This window comes from Phocoena phocoena, chromosome 14 (genome assembly GCF_963924675.1).
Source record: "Phocoena phocoena chromosome 14, mPhoPho1.1, whole genome shotgun sequence".
In the NCBI taxonomy this organism is placed as follows: Eukaryota; Metazoa; Chordata; class Mammalia; order Artiodactyla; family Phocoenidae; genus Phocoena; species Phocoena phocoena.
Window position 1 is genome coordinate 15,064,327 of NC_089232.1, and position 18,235 is coordinate 15,082,561.

At 36.0% G+C, this 18,235-nt stretch overlaps 1 protein-coding gene across 1 annotated transcript in view; it reads right to left on the bottom strand.

The window, feature by feature from the left end:
* DNAH6 (dynein axonemal heavy chain 6) overlaps positions 1–18,235 on the bottom strand; it is a 299,272-nt gene that overhangs the window by 50,337 nt on the left and 230,700 nt on the right. The window contains exons 62-63 of the mRNA XM_065890616.1: positions 13,319–13,488; positions 2,285–2,475 (exon numbers count right to left, since the gene is read on the bottom strand). Of these exons, the coding sequence (XP_065746688.1) occupies positions 2,285–2,475; positions 13,319–13,488 (361 nt within the window). The remainder of the gene's footprint in view (positions 1–2,284; positions 2,476–13,318; positions 13,489–18,235) is intronic.

Consider the following 18,235-nt stretch of genomic DNA (forward strand, 5'->3'; position numbering starts at 1 on the left):
TACCTTTAATAATTCCTATGAAATATTTAAGACATACAAAAGTTATAAAGTTAATATTTACAATAAGTATCCAAGTACCCGCAACCCAGCTTAAGAAGTAAAACATTATCTACATGATATAAGTCTGCAGCGTGCCCCTCCCTGTTCACTTCTTTCACTACCCAAAGTTCACCTCCCAAGGTCACTACTATCCTGGTTTTAGTATAACTTCCCTATTTTTCTTTATACTGTTATTGAAAAAATATGACTTCCTAAACAATGTATAATATATATGTTTAAAAATTTTATACATTATATCAAACTTCTCCAATATTCTATAGTTTCTGTGCAACTTAAATTTTTTGCTCAATATTAGTTTGTGTGACCCATCCATATTGATATACATAGTCATAGTTATTCATTTTCATGGCTATAGTGTATTGTATTTAATTTTATGAATAAACCACAATTTATATAATCATTTTTCTAGGTGGGCAATTTGGTTGTTTCCAGTGCTTTCTTTTTTGGTATTATAAACGCTTCTCCGAATGTTCTTGAACATGGCTTCTTGCACGCATGTGACTGATTTTGTTGGAACATGCAAATTCAGTAGTGAATTGTTGGGATATGGGGAATGCTATCTTCAACTTTAATATACTGCTAGTAATTCTTCAAAGTGATTTTAACCAATTTTTTACTCCTTCTTGCAATATGAATGTTTCTACAGCTCCCTATCTTTGCCAACATTTTGCTAATTTGATGAGCATGAAATGACATCTTCTAATGGTTTGAATTTGTTGTTTCCTAATTACTAGTGAGGTTGGACATCTTTTCATATGCTTATCAGGATTTAGATTTCCTTTCTGAGAATTTCCCTTTCACATTTTTTGTCTTTATTCCTATCGAACTGTTTTCTTTTTCTTATTAATTCACAACAGCTCTTAAAAGTTCTGTATACTAATTCTTTGGTAGGACTTCAGAACCAAAGGAAGATGTGTAAGACCATTTGATGGTCAATTTTACGTGTCAACTTAACTGGGTCACATGGTGCCCAGACATTAGGTCAAACATTATTCTGAATGAGTCTGTGGGGGTGTTTCTGGGTGAGATTGATATTTGAATCAGTAAACTGAGTAAAGCAGATTGCCCTCCTTAATGTGGATAGGCCCCATCCAATCAATGGAAGACCTGAATAGGACAAAAAAGCTAAGTAAGAGGGAAATCCTTTTGCCTGACTGTTTGAGCTGGGTCATTGCTTTTTTTCTGGCCTTTGGATTCAGATAAAAACACTGGCTTTTCTTGGGTCTTGAGCTTACTAGCTTTCAGACTGGGACTTATAACTCCTGGCTTTCAAGCCTTTGGACTTGGACTAGAACTACACATCATCTCTCCTGGGTTTCTATCTTGCTGACTGCAGATTTTGGGTCTTATCAGTCTCCATAATCACGTAAACCAGTTTCTTGTTTTACATACATAATATATATACACATATGTAGGATAAAATATAGATAGGGTATTATATACATATTATATTTTTATATATCCCATCGGTTCTGTTTCTCTGGAGAAGCCTGACTAATACAGATTATGAACTTCAAAGAACAGATGGGATCCATCATCTTGTAATCGCCAGTCCAGGGACCAGGCCAGACCAGCCACTCCATGCAAGGGCCTGTCAGACTGGAGATGACTTCCTAGATATGAGACCCCCCTACTCTCCTCTGACACTCTGTGGTCTTGTGCACTTTCCTACCCATCAGGACACCATCTTGGGGAGGAGTGGGGGAAGAAGGAGTCAGGAGGACTGAGCTTTCATGAGAAAGAAGCCAAATCAGCTTACCCTGGAGACATTTAAACCAGGAGAAAATATAATATTGTAAATTCACAAGTTTAAACTTTCCCCTCCCTCTCTTAACCAGCAGAGTAGAAGCTCAGGAGAAAGATGAGATTAATAATACAACACAAAGAGCTATGGAATTTTTTGCACATTTGAGCATAAGGAATAAACTACAATCCTTTTACAGTTACATTAAAATTATGTCTTAAATAACTAATCACTATTGCATTAGATTATTATACTTCAACATTTTAAACAATCTCCCCTTTGCTCAAATGAAGTTTACATCTGATCTTATGATATTTAACACCATTTAACAACATGCATAGCTAAATATTAAAGTGTCTTAATTTATTTAGTAAGGAATACCTGAATTAGGAATTTACACTCCACAAAGGGAAGAAAAAAGGCAAATTTTAACAAAGAGATGTTCATATGAATTATTAAAACTGCACAATATGACCTTACCGTTCTGAATACCCGCTGTCCCGGGCAAACCTCTGAAATGCACCCATGGGATCTGAGCCTGTGCTTAAGATAAATACCAGGGGAGTTTTGTATGACATGTCTTGATACAGAGAGGGCAGGTCCATGGGTGGTGTCTCTACAAAGGATTTCCCAAGAGTTTCTATTACAAAGTCTGTAAGAGCAAAAACCACCTGAAAATTGAAAGGAAAAACATTACAAAAATACTGGATGAGGTTCCAATTCAACAATGTATCAGAAATTCTAGCCAGACCTATTAGGCAGGATAAAGAAATAAGGAATCCAAATCAGAAAGGAAGAAGTAAAAATGTCACTATTTGCAGATGATAAGATCTTATACAGTTGACCTTTGAACAACATGAGTTTGAACTGCACAGGTTCACTTATACAGTGGATTTTTTCCAATAGAAATGTACTATAGTACTACAGAATCCATGGTTGGTTGAATACTCAGATGAGCAACCACAGATACAGAGGGCTGACTGTAAAGTTATATGTAGATTTTCTATTGTGCAGAGGGCCAGTGCCCCTAACCTCTGCATTGTTCAAGGGTCATCTGTGTATAGAAAATCCTAAAGACTTCATCAAAAAACTGTTAGACCTAATAAATGAATTAGGTAAAGTTGCAGGATACAAAATCAACATACAAAATCAGTTGTGTTTATACACGCTACAGTGAAATATCTGAAAGAGAAATAAAACTATCTTAAATCAGAAAGGAAAAAACAAATACCATATATTAATGTGTATATGTGGAATCTAGATAAATGGTATAGGTGATTTTATTTACAAAACAGAAATAGAGACACTGATGTAGAGAACAAATGTATGGACACCAAGCGGGGAAAGGGAGCAGGTGGGATGAATTGGGAGATTGGGATTGACATATATACACTATTGATACTATATATAAAATATATAACTAATGAGAACCTACTGTATAGCTCAGGGAACTCTATTCACTGCTCTGTGGTGACCTAAATGGGAAGGAAATCCAAAAAAGAGGGGATATATGTATATGTATAACTGATTCACTTTGCTGTACAGTAGAAACTAACACAACATTGTAAAGCAACTATACTCCAATAAAAATTAATTATAAAAAATAAAATAAAAAATAAATTAAAAAAAGAAAACTATGCACTTCCAATAGCATCAAAAACAATAAAATACTTAGGAATAAATTTAACCAAGGAAGTGAAAGATTTGTACACTGACAAGACATTGATAAAAGACAATGAAGAAGACATAAACAAATGGAAAGATATCCTGTGTTTGTGGATTGTAAGAATTAATATTGTTAAAATGTCCATACTACCCAAAGCCATCTATAGATTCAATGCAATCCCTATCAAAATTCCATTGATGTTTTTCACAGAAATAGAAAAAAATTCCTAAATTTATATGGAACCACAAATGACCTGCAATTGCCAAAGCAATCCTGAGAAAGAAGATCAAAGCTGGAGGCAGGACACTTCCTGAATTCAAATTATATTCCAAAGGTATAGTAATCAAAACAGTATGGTACCGACAAGAAAACAGACACATAGATGAATGGAACACAACTGAGAGCCCAGAAATAAACCTACACATATATGGTCTACTACTAATATTTGACAAGAAAGCCAAGAATAATCAATGGGGAAAGAATAGTCTCTTCAATAACTGGTGTTGGACAAACTGGACATTCACATGGCAAAGAATGAAATTGGACTGCTGTCTTACACCACTCATAAAAATCAACTCAAAATGAATTAAATATTTAAATATAAGACCCAAATCCATAAAACTTCTAGAAGAAAACAGAGGGGAAAATTTCCTTGACATAGTTTTAGCAACGAGTTTTTGGATATGACACCAAAAGCACAAGCAATGAAAACAAAAATAAACAAGGGACTATACAAAACAAAAAAGCTCCTGCACAGCAAAAGAAGTAACCAACAAAATAAGAAGGCAACCTATGGAATGGGAGAAGGTATCTTAAAACCATATATCTGATAAGGTGTTAAAATCCAAAATATGTAAGAAACTCATGCAACTTAATAGCAAAAACAAACAATCTGGTTAAAAAATGGGCAAAGGATCTAAATAGGCATTTTTCCAAAGGAGATATACAAATGGGCAACAGGTACATAAAAAGGTGCTCAACATCACTAATTATCAGGGAAATGCAAATCAAAACTACAATGAGCTATCACCTCATACCTGTTAGAATTGCTGTTAACAAAAAGACAAGAGATAAGTAGTGTTGGTGAATAAAAGGGAACCCTTTTGCATTGTTGGCAGGAATGTAAATTGGTGTAGCCACTATGGAAAACAGAATGGAGGTTCCTTAACAAATTAAAAATACAGCTACCAGATGATCCAGTAACCCCACTTCTGGGTATTTATTTGAATGAAATGAAGTCACTACCTTGAAGAGGTATCTGCACCCCCATATTCATTGCAGCCTTATTCACAATAGCCAAGACATGAAAACAATCTAAATATGCATCCACAGATTAATGGGTAAAGACATTTGGTAAATATATACAATGGAATATCTTGCCATTTGTGATAGCAAAGATGGACCTCGAGGACATTATGTTAAGTGAAATAAATTAGAGAAAGATAAACACTGTATGGTATCACTTACATGTGGAATCTAACAGAGCTGAACTCACAGAAACAGAGAGTAGAATGCTGGTTGCCAGGGTATTGGGAGGGGGAAGAAATGGGGAGATGTTTCAAAGGGTACAAACTTCCACTTACAAGATAAATAAGTAGTAGCATTCGAATGTATAGCATGGTGACTCCAGTTAACAATATTATATATTTAAAAGTTAAGAGATTAGGTCTGAAATGTTCTCACCACACACACACACACACACACACACACACACACACACACACGGTAATTATGTGAGGTGATGGATGTGTTAATTAACCATATTGTGGTAATCATTTTGCAATATATGTATGTATCAAATCATCATGTTGTACACCTCTTAAACAATGTTACTTGTTAGTTTTATCTCAGTAAATCTGGAAAAAAATAATATAGCTCAGGCAACGTAAATTAAAAAAACATATCTCTTTAGGTAACAATTCTATCATTCTAATATATTTTTATAAAAGGAAAATTATAAAGTAACATTTCCCCCCTCCAGAAATAAATTTAATAAAATAATGTAACACTCTTGAGAGACACTCAACGTAACAGAAATAGAGGGGAAATTCCTCAACCTGTTAAGAGGTATCAATGAAAACCCCACAGCTAACATCATACTTAATGGTGAAAACTGAATGCTTTTCCTCCTAAGATAGGTACAAGGCAAGTACCTCCACTGCCATTACTTCTCTTCAACATTGTCCTGGATGTTCTAACTAGGGCAATTAGTTAAGAAAATAAAATAAAAGATATCTAGATTGGGAAGGAAGAAGTAAAACCATCTCTATTTGCAGATGACAAGATCTTGTATATAGAAAATGCTATTAAACACAGTAAAAGTCTGTTAGAATAAACAAGTTCAGCAGGTTTGCAGTATACAAAAATATACAGCAATCAACTGTATTTCTCTACAGTAGCAGTGAGAGAACCAACAATGAAATTAGAATGCAATTCCACTTACAATAGCAACAGAAAGAACAAAATATTTAGAAGTAAATTTAACAAGAGAAATGCAAAACTTAGTCTCTGAGAACTATAAAACATTGTTGGAATAAATTAAAGAAGATCCAAATAAATGGAAAAACACCCCATGTACATGGATTGGAAGACAATGTTGTTAAGATGCCAATACTCCCTAAATTGACCTACAGAGTCCAATCAAAATTCTGACTGGTTTCTTTTCAGAAATTTCCAAGCTGATCCTAAATTCATATGGAAACTCAAGGGACCCAGAATAGTCAAAATAATCTTGAAAAAGAAGAGCAAAGTTGGAAGACTCACACTTCCCAATTTTAAAACTTGCCACAAAGCTACAATAATCAACACAGTGCAGTAGTGGCATAAGGGTAGACATATAGATCAATGGACTAGAACTGATATATTAGAAATAAACTCTGACAATTATGGCCAATTGATTTTTGGCAAGGGTGTCAAGATCATTCAATGGAGAAAGAAGTCTTTTAACAAGTGATGCTGGGACAACTGGATATTCACATGCAAAAGAATCAAGTTGGCTCCTTACCTAACACTATATAAAAATTAAATCAAAATGGATCAAAGATCTTGATGTAAGAGATAAAGTTTTATAACTCTTAAAAGAAAACATAGGAGTAAATCTTCATGACATTGAATTAGGCAATGGCTTTTTAGATGTGGCATCAAAAGGATGAGTGACAAAAGAAAAACAAATTGGAAATCACCAAATTAAAAAAATTTTGTTTCAAAGGACACCATAAAGAAAGTGAAGACAACCACAGAGTGGGAGAACTTTTTTTCTTTCAAATAATGTATCTGTTAAGGAAATTTTATTTAGAATATATAAAGAACTCTTTCAACTCCATAAGAAAAAGACAAATAGTTTTAAAAAATGGCAAATGATCTGAATAGACAGTTCTACAAATAGCCAATAAACACAAGAAAATATGCTCACTGTCATTAGACACAAGGACACCTCAAGAAAATTACAGACCAATATCCTTGATGAACAAAGATGCCAAATCCTCAACAAAATATTAGTGAACCAAGTTCAAAAATACATTAAAAGGATCATACACATAATCAAGTGGGACTTATTCCAGGGATGCAAGGATGGTTCAACATTCACAAATCAGTCACTGTGATACACCACATTAACAAAATGAAGGATAAAAAACATATAGGCACCTCAATAGATGCAGAAAAAGGCACTTCCCTGGTGGCCTGGTGGTTGAGAGTCTGCCTTCCAATGCAGGGGACGCGAGTTCTATCCCTGGTCAGGGAATTAAGATCCCACATGCTGTGAGGCAACTAAGCCCATGCGCCGCAACTACTGAGCCCACACACAACTACTGATCCTGTAAGCCACATCTAGAGAGCCCATGTGCTGCAATAACAGAGCCCACGTGCTCTGAAGCCCATGAACCACAACTAGAGAGAAGCCCGTGTGCCACAATGAAGAGCGCTTGCACTGTGACAAAAAATCCTGTGTGCTGCAACTAAGACCTGAAGCAGCCATAAATAAATAAATAATAAATATTAAAAAATAGATGCAGAAAAAGCATTTGACAAAATTCAATACACATTTATGATAAAACTTCCAACAAAGGGGAACATACCTCAACATAATAAAGGCCATATATGACAAGCCCACAGCTAACATCATACTCAGTAGTGAAAAGGTAAAAGCCTTTCCTTTAAGAACAGGAACAAGGCAATGATGCCCACTCTTACTATTTTTATTCAACATAGTATTGGAAGTCCTGGCCAGAGCAATTAAGTAAGAAAAAAAAAAGACATCCAAATTGGAAAGGAAGAAATAAAACTGTCACTGCCTGCAGATGACATACTGTCATATATGGAAAACACTAAAGACTCTATCAAGAAACTGTTACAACTAATAAATGAACTCAGTAATATTGCAGGATACAAAATCAAGACACAAAAATCTGTTGTGTTTTTACATACTAATAACAAACTATATGAAAGAGAAAAGAAGAAAGCAATCCCATTTACAATTACATCAAAAAGAATAAAATACCTAGGAATACATTTAACCAAGAGATGAAATACCTGTATATTGAAAACTACAAGACATTAATGACAAAACATTGAAGAAAACACAAATAAGTGGAAAGATATTCTGTGTTCATGGTTGGGAGAATCAATATTGTTAAAATGTCCACAATACCCAAGGCAATTTGCAGATTCAGTGCAATCTCTATCAAAATTCCAATGGCATTTTTCACAGAACCAGGATAAATAATCCTAAAGTTTGTACAGAACTGCAGAAAAAACTCTAATAGCCAAAGCAATCTTGAGAAAGAAGAACAGAGCTGGAGGCAACACACTCCCTGATTTCAAACTATGTTACAAAGCTCAAGTAATTAAAGCAGTATGATATTGGCATAACAACAGACACACAGATCAATGGAACAGAACAAAGAGCCCAGAAATAAACCCAGGCATATATGGTCAGTTAAATTACATCAAACGGGTCAAGAATATAAAATGGGGAAAGGACGGTTTCTTCAATTAATGGTGTTGGGAAAACTAGACAGTCACATGTAAAAGAATGAAACTCAGCCACTATGTTACACTATACACAAATATTTACTCAAAATGGATTAAAGACTCAAACATAAGACTTGAAGCCATAAAAGTCCTAGAAGAAAACATACGCAGTAAGCTCCTTGACACAGGTCTTGGTAATGATTTTTTGAATCTGACACCAAAAGCAAAAACAACAAAAGTCAAAATAAATAAGTAGGGCTACATCATACTAAAAAGCTTATGCACTGCAAAAGAAACTATCAACAAAATGAAAAGGCAACATATTGAATAGTAGAAAATATTTGCAAATCTTAGATAAGGGGCTAATATACAAAATATACAAATAACTCATGTACCTCAATAGCAAAAAGCCCCCAAACAATCCAATTAAAAAGTAGGCAGAAGATTTGAATAGGCATTTTTCCAAAAAAGACATACAGATGGCCAACAGGTACATGAAAAAGGTGCTCAGCATCATTAATCATCAGGGAAGTGCAAATCAAAACCACAATGAGATATCATTTCATACCTGCTAAAATGACTATTATCAAAAAGACAAGAAATAAGTGTTGGTGAGGATGTTGAGAAAAGGGAACCCTTGGGCACTGTTGGTGGGAATGTAAATTGGTTCAGCCACTATGGAAAACAGTGTCTATGTCTGCAAAAAATTAAAAATAGCACTACTGTATGATCCAGCACTCACAATTCTGGGTCTTTATGCTAAGAAAATGTAAACACTAACTTGAAAAGATATATGCACCCCATGTTAACTAAAGCACTATTTACAATAGCTAGGTCATGGAAACAACCTGTGTCCATCAATGGATAAATGAATAAAGAAAATGTGGTATATATATGTACACACACAATAGAATATTATTCAGGCATGAAAAAGAACGAAATCTTGCCATTTGCAACAACATGAATGGGTCTTGCGGGCATTATACTAAGTGAAATAAGTCAGACAGAGAAAAATAAATATATTACCTCTCTTATATGTGTAGTCTTAAGAATAGCAACAACAACAACAAACTCCTAGATACAGAGAAAAGATTGGTGGTTGCCAGAGAGGGGAAAATGGGTGCAGAGGATGAAAAGGTTAAAAAAAAAAAAAGTGTGTGTGTGTGTGTGTGTGTGTGTGTGTGTGTGTGTGTGAGAGAGAGAGAGAGAGAGAGAGAAATAGAACGAATTTCATTTCCTAAGATCGGAATTCTTAACCTAGAATTATAAAATCATATGTGGGAGAGCATTCATGCATTTTCTAAGAAGGCCTGCAACTATCATTACATTCTTCAAAGGGTCCAAGTGAAAAAAAGAATCCCTGCCCTCAGGCTGACCTGCAGCCTGTGACTGGGAAGGGTGGGCAAGTATCCCTTGTGAAGCCCCTTTACTTCTATCAAAGCCTAGGTGGTGCCCAAGGGGAGTGACTCCGCCCACTTCCGGTTCAGGGCTTGATTCCATTTCCCATTCTATTTATTTCATATTTGCTCCCATGAGCAGCAGCTCTGACCACAGCCTGAAGGCCTGTCTCTTCTGGGCCCTTCTCGTCTGGGACCCTCTTCTCCCAGTAGGCCCTCCCTCCAGTCCCTGCTAGGCTTCCCCAGCCAGGGTACTACTCCACGTCTAGCTGCTGCTCAGCCCTTACCTCCCCACCAAATTGGATGTTGGTTTGACACAGGAAATGATTTATATGAGAAGTTGAGAATATCACCCCTTCAAAGAGGTCCTCCTTGGTTCCCACCCTAAACTAGCTTTCACTCTATTACTTTTACTGAAACTTCCCATTCATGTCCTTCCAAGAACTTTTTGCAAATGGAAAATATTTTATTCTTTTTTTCCCCCCTCTCTCCCACTAGAATGTGAGCCCATGGGAGTATGGAATTTGAATTTTTTCTTTTTCACAATTGTAGCCTCAGTGCCTAGAATGCAATAATTACTTACCAAGGTATTTGTTAAATGTTCTATGAACAGAAGCTGAGAGAAAGTTACCAGTCTTCAGATATTGGAAGGTGACTCTCAGGACTTTCCTGAGTCTGGTCTTCTCTGGATCAGAGAAATGGGAATGCTGGCTGGGAGATAAGGCCTCACAGCAGGTGGGATCTTGCATGGACATAGCCGACCAGCATCTCTTCTCTAGGAAATCTTCCAGTAGTCATATTTTTACTGTATGATGCAATTTCCCTATCCATAGCTGACTGGACCAGGGGTAAAACTTAAGTCAAGCTGGACCAATCAGAATCTCTCTCTTAAGAATTTGAAACTAGAGGAACAATTTATAGTTGAGAGCTGAGTGCTGATAATTGCAATACTACAGAGCTATGTTCATTGAACTGCCCAGGTTATTACTCTTCCTGAAGCATGATTAATTGACTTTTCCTTGAATTTAATGAGCTACCCCCCCTCGTATCTTTTAATTTTAATAAATCATTTTTTCTTAAACTTATTAAGTTTACTCTCTATGGTTGTAACCTAAAGAACCTAAGCTCATACACAGAGACACAGAATCTGAAACAGCAACAACTTCCTATAGTCTAGAATTTTCTAGCACATGTCTTAATCTTTAAAACTCCTTCTTCTTTGGGGCACCTGCCACTTAGTCATCCTTCATTCTTGTCAGCATCCAACCTGGTAGCCACTGTCTCATATTCACTGAAGACTTTCCATCTGCTCATAGCTTTCCTCTCCATTCATGTCTGTTCCAATGATTTATCAACTGTGTCTCACCATCTGGGGTGACACAACCCAGGTTCAGGGTCCATAAGGCCATCCCACATACTAACACCACAGTTCCTTGACCTCTAATGCACATCATCTCATCACTTCCTCAGTCACCCACACCCATGGCCACCCTCAGGACATTGTCATCACTTAGAACTGCTCATCAGAAATTTTAAGTTCAACTTTGATCACAATCTCTCCCGTCCTTCTAGCTCTGCTACTCCTCTAGTCCAACTACATTTGCTTCCAAAGAAACTTTCAAGGTTTTCCCTCTTCTCCCAGTCTATAAGCTCTTTCTTAGATCTCTCCTCGTTTATAGAACTACTTTTACCAACAGTCTCAATGGCTTTTTATCCTCTATTCATCTATTGTAATTATTGGTAGCCCAGGTCGACCCCACAGCCTTTCAGTGTCCCTACAGAGATGGCAGAAAATCCTACAGCATAGCCTCAATATTTCCCAGCTATGCTTTGGCTTTCTCCAGCGAGTTTTCTTTCTCTCATTTCTCATAAGAACATCCTCCATTCATTCATTCTGTTGATAACTTGCTGTACCGAAACTCTATACTTCTTTGGTTTCCACGTCACTTCTTTCTCCTGGTGTTCTTCTTGCCCCTCTGCCTCTTCCTTCTCATGGGTTCTTCATCCTTTCTCTCTGCCCTTTCAAAGTTGGTGCTTCTCAGGGTTTCATCCTTTGCCCACTTGTCCTCTTATTCTATTATTCCTCTACCATTTTAACAACTCCTGTGGTTTTACTTTCCAACTCAATGCTAATGATTCCCCAAACTCTATTTCTAAGCCATATTTCTCTCTAGAGTTTTTTTTTTTTGTGGTATGCGGGCCTCTCACTGTTGTGGCCTCTCCTGTTGCAGAGCACAGGGTCCAGACGCACAGGCTCAGCGGCCATGGCTCACGGGCCCAGCTGCTCCACGGCATGTGGGATCTTCCCAGACCGGGGCACGAACCCACATCCCCTGCATCAGCAGGTGGACTCTCAACCACTGCGCCACCAGGGAAGCCCTCTCTCTAGAGTTTTATAACCAGATATTAATTGGTCTCCATACTGCTATACACTCTGATACTGGTGGACACTGCAGACTCAGTGACATCTTTCTCTGACATGTTTTTCCTTTCACATTTGCTTAGTTGTTGATACAACCATCCCCTTTGGCACCCACGCAGAAACTAGGAGCAACACAGTTGCCCCATCTCCACATCCCCCTCCGTCTCTTTAATCTACTACCTCTATCCTAATTCAGTTTGCCATAACTTTAAAAAAATTTTTTTATTGGAGCATAGTTGATTTACAATGTTGTGTTAGTTTCAGGTGTACAGCAAAGTGATATATATATATATATATATATATATATATATACACCTATCTCTCTCTATATATATCCATTCTTTTTCAGATTATTTTCTCATATAGGTTATTACAGAATATTGAGTAGAGTTCCCTGTGCTATACAGCAGGTCCTCTTTGGTAACTATAAGTTTGATTTCAAGATATGTGAGTTTTTCTGTTTTGTAAATAAGTTCATTTGTATCATTTTTTAAATTAGATTCCACATATAAGCAATATCATATGATATTTTTCTTTGTCTGATCTCACTTAGTATGATAATCTCTAGGTCTATCCATCTTGATGCAAATGGCATTATTTTGTTCTTTTTTTATGCAGACTGCTGTAATTTCTTATATAAACTACATCAACCATCTTCAAACTGGTCTTGGTAACTATGGTGTTTTTCTCTTCAAATGCCTTCTTCCCATTGCTGCCAAGATCTGAAAGGCCCATCAATCCCCTGCTAATGCTGTCCAGCAGATCCCTGCCCTCCCTAGCAGAGAGCACAAGTTTCCCATGGCACACACCAGGGAAGGACCACCAGGTTCCTGGCTGGCTCTCCAACCTTTTCATTCATCATTTTCTGTATAAAACATTATGTTCTGTTAATAACAAAGTCTCTATTTCTTATTAATAACACAGAGTCACAAACCACCTCCCAAACTTGGCCATTGCTACTCTCTAAACAAATCTACTTCAGTCCATGAATCATAACTGGCTGGTGAGCTTTAGTAGAAGTAATTATAACACAGTTCTTTAATGAAAAAATCTCCTACCTTTTCTTCTTTACAGCATTTAATAAGAATTAGCTTATGGAAAGAACTTAATTCTGGACACCAAAAATTATGGCTTGTGGGCACCCTTTCTGTTGTCATGAGTTGATCATCCTCCTTTATTTTAGAATAGGCTTCCTGTTCAGGTGGGTTAAGATAAGTCTCAAAAGATCCTGGAAGCACAATTTAAAAATATGCTTTAATTAAAGTTGCTTTGACTTTGATATTAAATAAATATATTTGGTAATTAAAAAATCTCTACATTTACCATTAGCTTTTTACATTACCACAAATGTAAATATATTTAATCTCCCCCTACCCAACCTAATTAAAAAATAGTGAATTTAAAATTGGATCAGAAAACGAATTCAAACCACTTAACAAAAGGCAAAGCTAAAACAAATGACAGAGAAGTTAAAAATAAAAGGATGCATAGAGATATATCAATCAAATGTGAGCAAAAACAAACACTTGACATGATAAGAGTAACACTGGATATATTAAAATTCAAGGCAAATATAATTAAATGGGATGAAATTGTTCAAGTTATATTAATTAAAATACAAACCCAATAATAAAAACACAATAAAATAAACCTATATGTGTCAGACAATAGCACAAAAATACATCAAACCATCACTGCTGAAGGCAGAAGAAAAAGCAGAAAAACATATTAATGATAGGAAATAACACAACTGTCAGTCTGTAACAGATAAAGCAAATTAAAAATTCTGGTATAAATAATTTTTACCATATAAATAATATATGAATAAATTGACATCGCTACAACTTTATGCCCTAATAAACAGAACACATTGCCCTCAACCCCTCTGGAATATTTATAAGAAATGGGCTTGCATCTCACATGAGGCTTAGGATTCTAGTTAGCCCTTACTCTGGTTATAACATGTAGTAAGAATTAGCATTGAAATTCCTGCAGAGTGAGAGGGCAGACAGCAGAAGCAAGAAGAACTACAGTTCTGCAGCATGTGGAACAAAATCCACATTCACAGAAAGACAGACAGAATGAAAAGGCAGAGGACTGTGTACCAGCTGAAGGAACAAGATAAAACCCCAGAAAAACAACTAAATGAAGTGGAGATAGGCAACCTTCCAGAAAAAGAATTCGGAATAATGATAGTGAAGATGATGCAGGACCTCGGAAAAAGAATGGAGGCAAAGATCGAGAAGGTGCAAGAAATGTTTAACAAAGACCTTGAAGAATTAAAGAACAAACAAACAGAGATGAACAATACAATAACTGAAATGAAAAATACACTAGAAGGAATAAATAGCAGAATAACTGAGGCAGAAGAACGGATAAGTGACCTGGAAGACAGAAAGGTGGAATTGACTGCTGTGGAACCAAATAAAGAAGAAAGAATGAAAAGAAATGAAGACAGCCTAAGAGACCACTGGGATAACATTAAACACACGAACATTCGCATTATAGGGATGCCAGAAGGAGAAGAGAGAGAAAAAGGACCCAAGAAAATATTTGAAGAGATTATAGTCAAAAATGTTCCTAACATGGGAAAGGAAATAGCCACCAAAGTCCAGGAAGTGCAGAGAGTCTCAGGTAGGATAAACCCAAGGAGAAACATGCCGAGACACATAGTAATCAAACTGATAAAAATTAAAGACAAAGAAAAATTATTGAAAGCCACAAGGAAAAAATGACAAATAACATACAAGGGAACTCCTACAAGGTTAACAGCTGATTTCTCAGCAGAAACTCTACAAGCCAGAAGGGAGTGGCATGATATATTTAAAGTGATGAAAGGGAAGAACCTACAACCAAGATTACTCTACCCAGTAAGGATCTCATTCACATTCACCAGAGAAATCAAAAGCTTTACAGACAAGCAGGAGTTAAGAGAATTCAGCACCACAAACCAGCTCTACAACAAATGCCAAAGGAACTTCTTTAAGTGGGAAACACAAGAGAAGAAAAAGACCTACAAAAACAAACCCAAAACAATTAAGAAAATGGTAATAGGAACATACATATCAATAATTACCTTAAATGTGAATGGATTAAATGCTCCAATCAGAAGTTACAGGCTCACTGAATGGATACAACAATGAGGCCCATATATATGCTGCCTACAAGAGACCCATTTCAGACCTAGGGACACATACAGACTGAAAGCAAGCGAGTGGAAAAAGATATCCCATACAAATGGAAATCAAAAGAAAGCTGGAGTAGCAATTCTCATATCAGGCAAAATAGACTTTAAAATAAAGAATGTTACAAGAGACAAGGAAGGACACTACATAATGATCAAGGGATCAATCCAAGAAGAAGATATAACAATTATAAATATATATGCACCCAACATAGGAGCACCTCAATGCAGAAGGCAAATGCTAACAGCTATAAAAGAGGAAATCAACAGTAACACAATAATAGTGGAGGACTTTAACACCTCATTTACACCAATGGACAGATCATCCAGACAGAAAATTAATAAGGAAACACAAGCCTTAAGTGACACATTAGACCAGACAGATTTAATTGATATTTCTAGGACATTCCATCCAAAAACAGCAGATTACACTTTCTTCTCAAATGCACATGGAACATTTTCCAGGATAGATCACATCTTGGGCCACAAATCAAGCCTCGGTAAATTTAAGAAAATTGAAATCATATCAAGCAACTTTTTCAATCACAACACTATGAGATTAGAAATCAATTACAGGGAAAAAACATTAAAAACACAAACACATGGAGGTTAGACAATATGTTACTAAAAACCAAGAGATAACTGAAGTAATCAAAGAAGAAATAAAAACAACCTAGAGACAAATGACAAAGAAAACACAACAATCCAAAACCTACAGGATGCAGCAAAAGCAGCTCTAAGAGGGAAGTTTATAGCAATACAATCCTACCTCAAGAAACAAGAAAAATCTCAAATAAACAATCTAACCTTACACCTAAAGGAACTAGAGAAAGATGAATTAATAACACCCAAAGTTAGTAGGTGGAAAGAAATCATAAAGATCAGAGCAGAAATAAATGAAATAGAAATGAAGAAAACAGTAGCAAAGATCAACTGCTTCTTGAGAAGATAAACAAAATTGATAAACCTTTAGCCAGACTGATGAAGAAAAAAAGGGAGAGGGCTCAAATCAATACAATTAGAAATGAAAAGGAGAAATTACAATGGAAACTTCAGAAATATGAAGCATCATAAGAGACCGCTACAAGCAACTCTATGCCAATAAAATGGACAACCTGGAAGAAATGGACAAATTCTTAGAAAGGTATAAGCTTCTAAGACTGAAGCAGGTAGAAATAGAAAATATGAACAGACCAATCACAAGTAATGAAATTGAAACTGTGATTAAAAATCTTCCAGCAAACAAAAGTTCTGGACCAGATGGCTTCACAGGTGAATTCTATCAAACATTTAGAGAAGAGCTAACACCCGTCCTTCTCAAACTCTTCCAAAAACTTTCAGAGGAAGGAACACTCCCAAACTCATTCTATGAGGCCACCATCACCCTGATAACAAAACCAGACAGATATACTACAAAAAAAGAAAACTACAGACCAATATCACTGATGAATATAGATGCAAAAATCCTCAACAAAATACTAGCAAACAGAATCCAACAACACATTAAAAGGATCATACACCATGTTCAAGTGGGATTTATCACAGGGATGCAAGGATTCTTCAATATATGCAAATAAATCAGTGTGATACACCACATTAACAAATTAAGGAATAAAAACCACATCTCAATAGATGCAGAAAAAGCTTTTGACAAAATTCAACACCAATTTATGACAAAAACTCTCCAGAAAGTGGGCATAAAGGGAACCTACCTCAACATAATAAAGGCCATATATGACAAACCCACAGCAAACATCATTCTCAATGGTGAAAAACTGAAAGCATTTCAACTAAGATCACAAACAAGAGAAGGATGTCCACTCTCACCACTATTATTCAACATAGTTTTGGAAGTTTTAGCCACGGCAATCAGAGAAGAAAAAGAAATAAAAGGAATACAAATTGGAGAAGAAGAAGTAAAACTGTCACTGTTTGAAGATGACATGATACTATACAGAGAGAATCCTGAAGATGTAACCAGAAAACTACTAGAGCTAATCAGTGAATTTGGTAGAGTTGCAGGATACAAAATTAATGCACAGAAATCTCTTGCATTGCTATACACTAACAATGAAAGATCAGAAAGAGAAATTAAGCAAACAATCCCATTCACCATCGCAAGAAAAAGAATAAAATACCTAGGGATAAACCTATCTAAGGAGGTAAAATATCTGCACTCAGAAAACAATAAGACACTGATGAAGGAAATCAAAGATGACACAAACGGATAGATATACCATGTTCTTGGATTGGAAGAATCAATATTGTGAAAATGACTATATTACCCAAAGCAATATACAGATTCAATGCAATCCTTATCAAATTACCAATGGCCTTTTTTACAGAACTAGAACAAAAAATCTTAAAATTTGTATGGAGACACAAAAGACCCCGAATAGCCAAAGCCATCTTGAGGGAAAAAAACGGAGCTGGAGGAATCAGACTCCCTGACTTCAGACTATACTACAAAGTTACAGTAATCAAGACAATATGGTACTGTCACAAAAACAGAAATATAGATCAATGGAACAGGATAGAAAGCTCAGAGATAAACCCACGCACCTATTGTCAACTAATCTATGACAAAGGAGGCAAGGATATACAATGGAGAAAAGACAGCCTCTTCAATAACTCGTGCTGGGAAAACTGGACAGTTACATGTGAAAGAATGAAATTAGAATACTCCCTAACACCATACACAAAAATAAACTCAAAATGGATTAAAGACCTAAATGTAAGCCCAGAAACTATAAAACTCTTGGAGGAAAACATAGGAAGAACACTCTTTGAC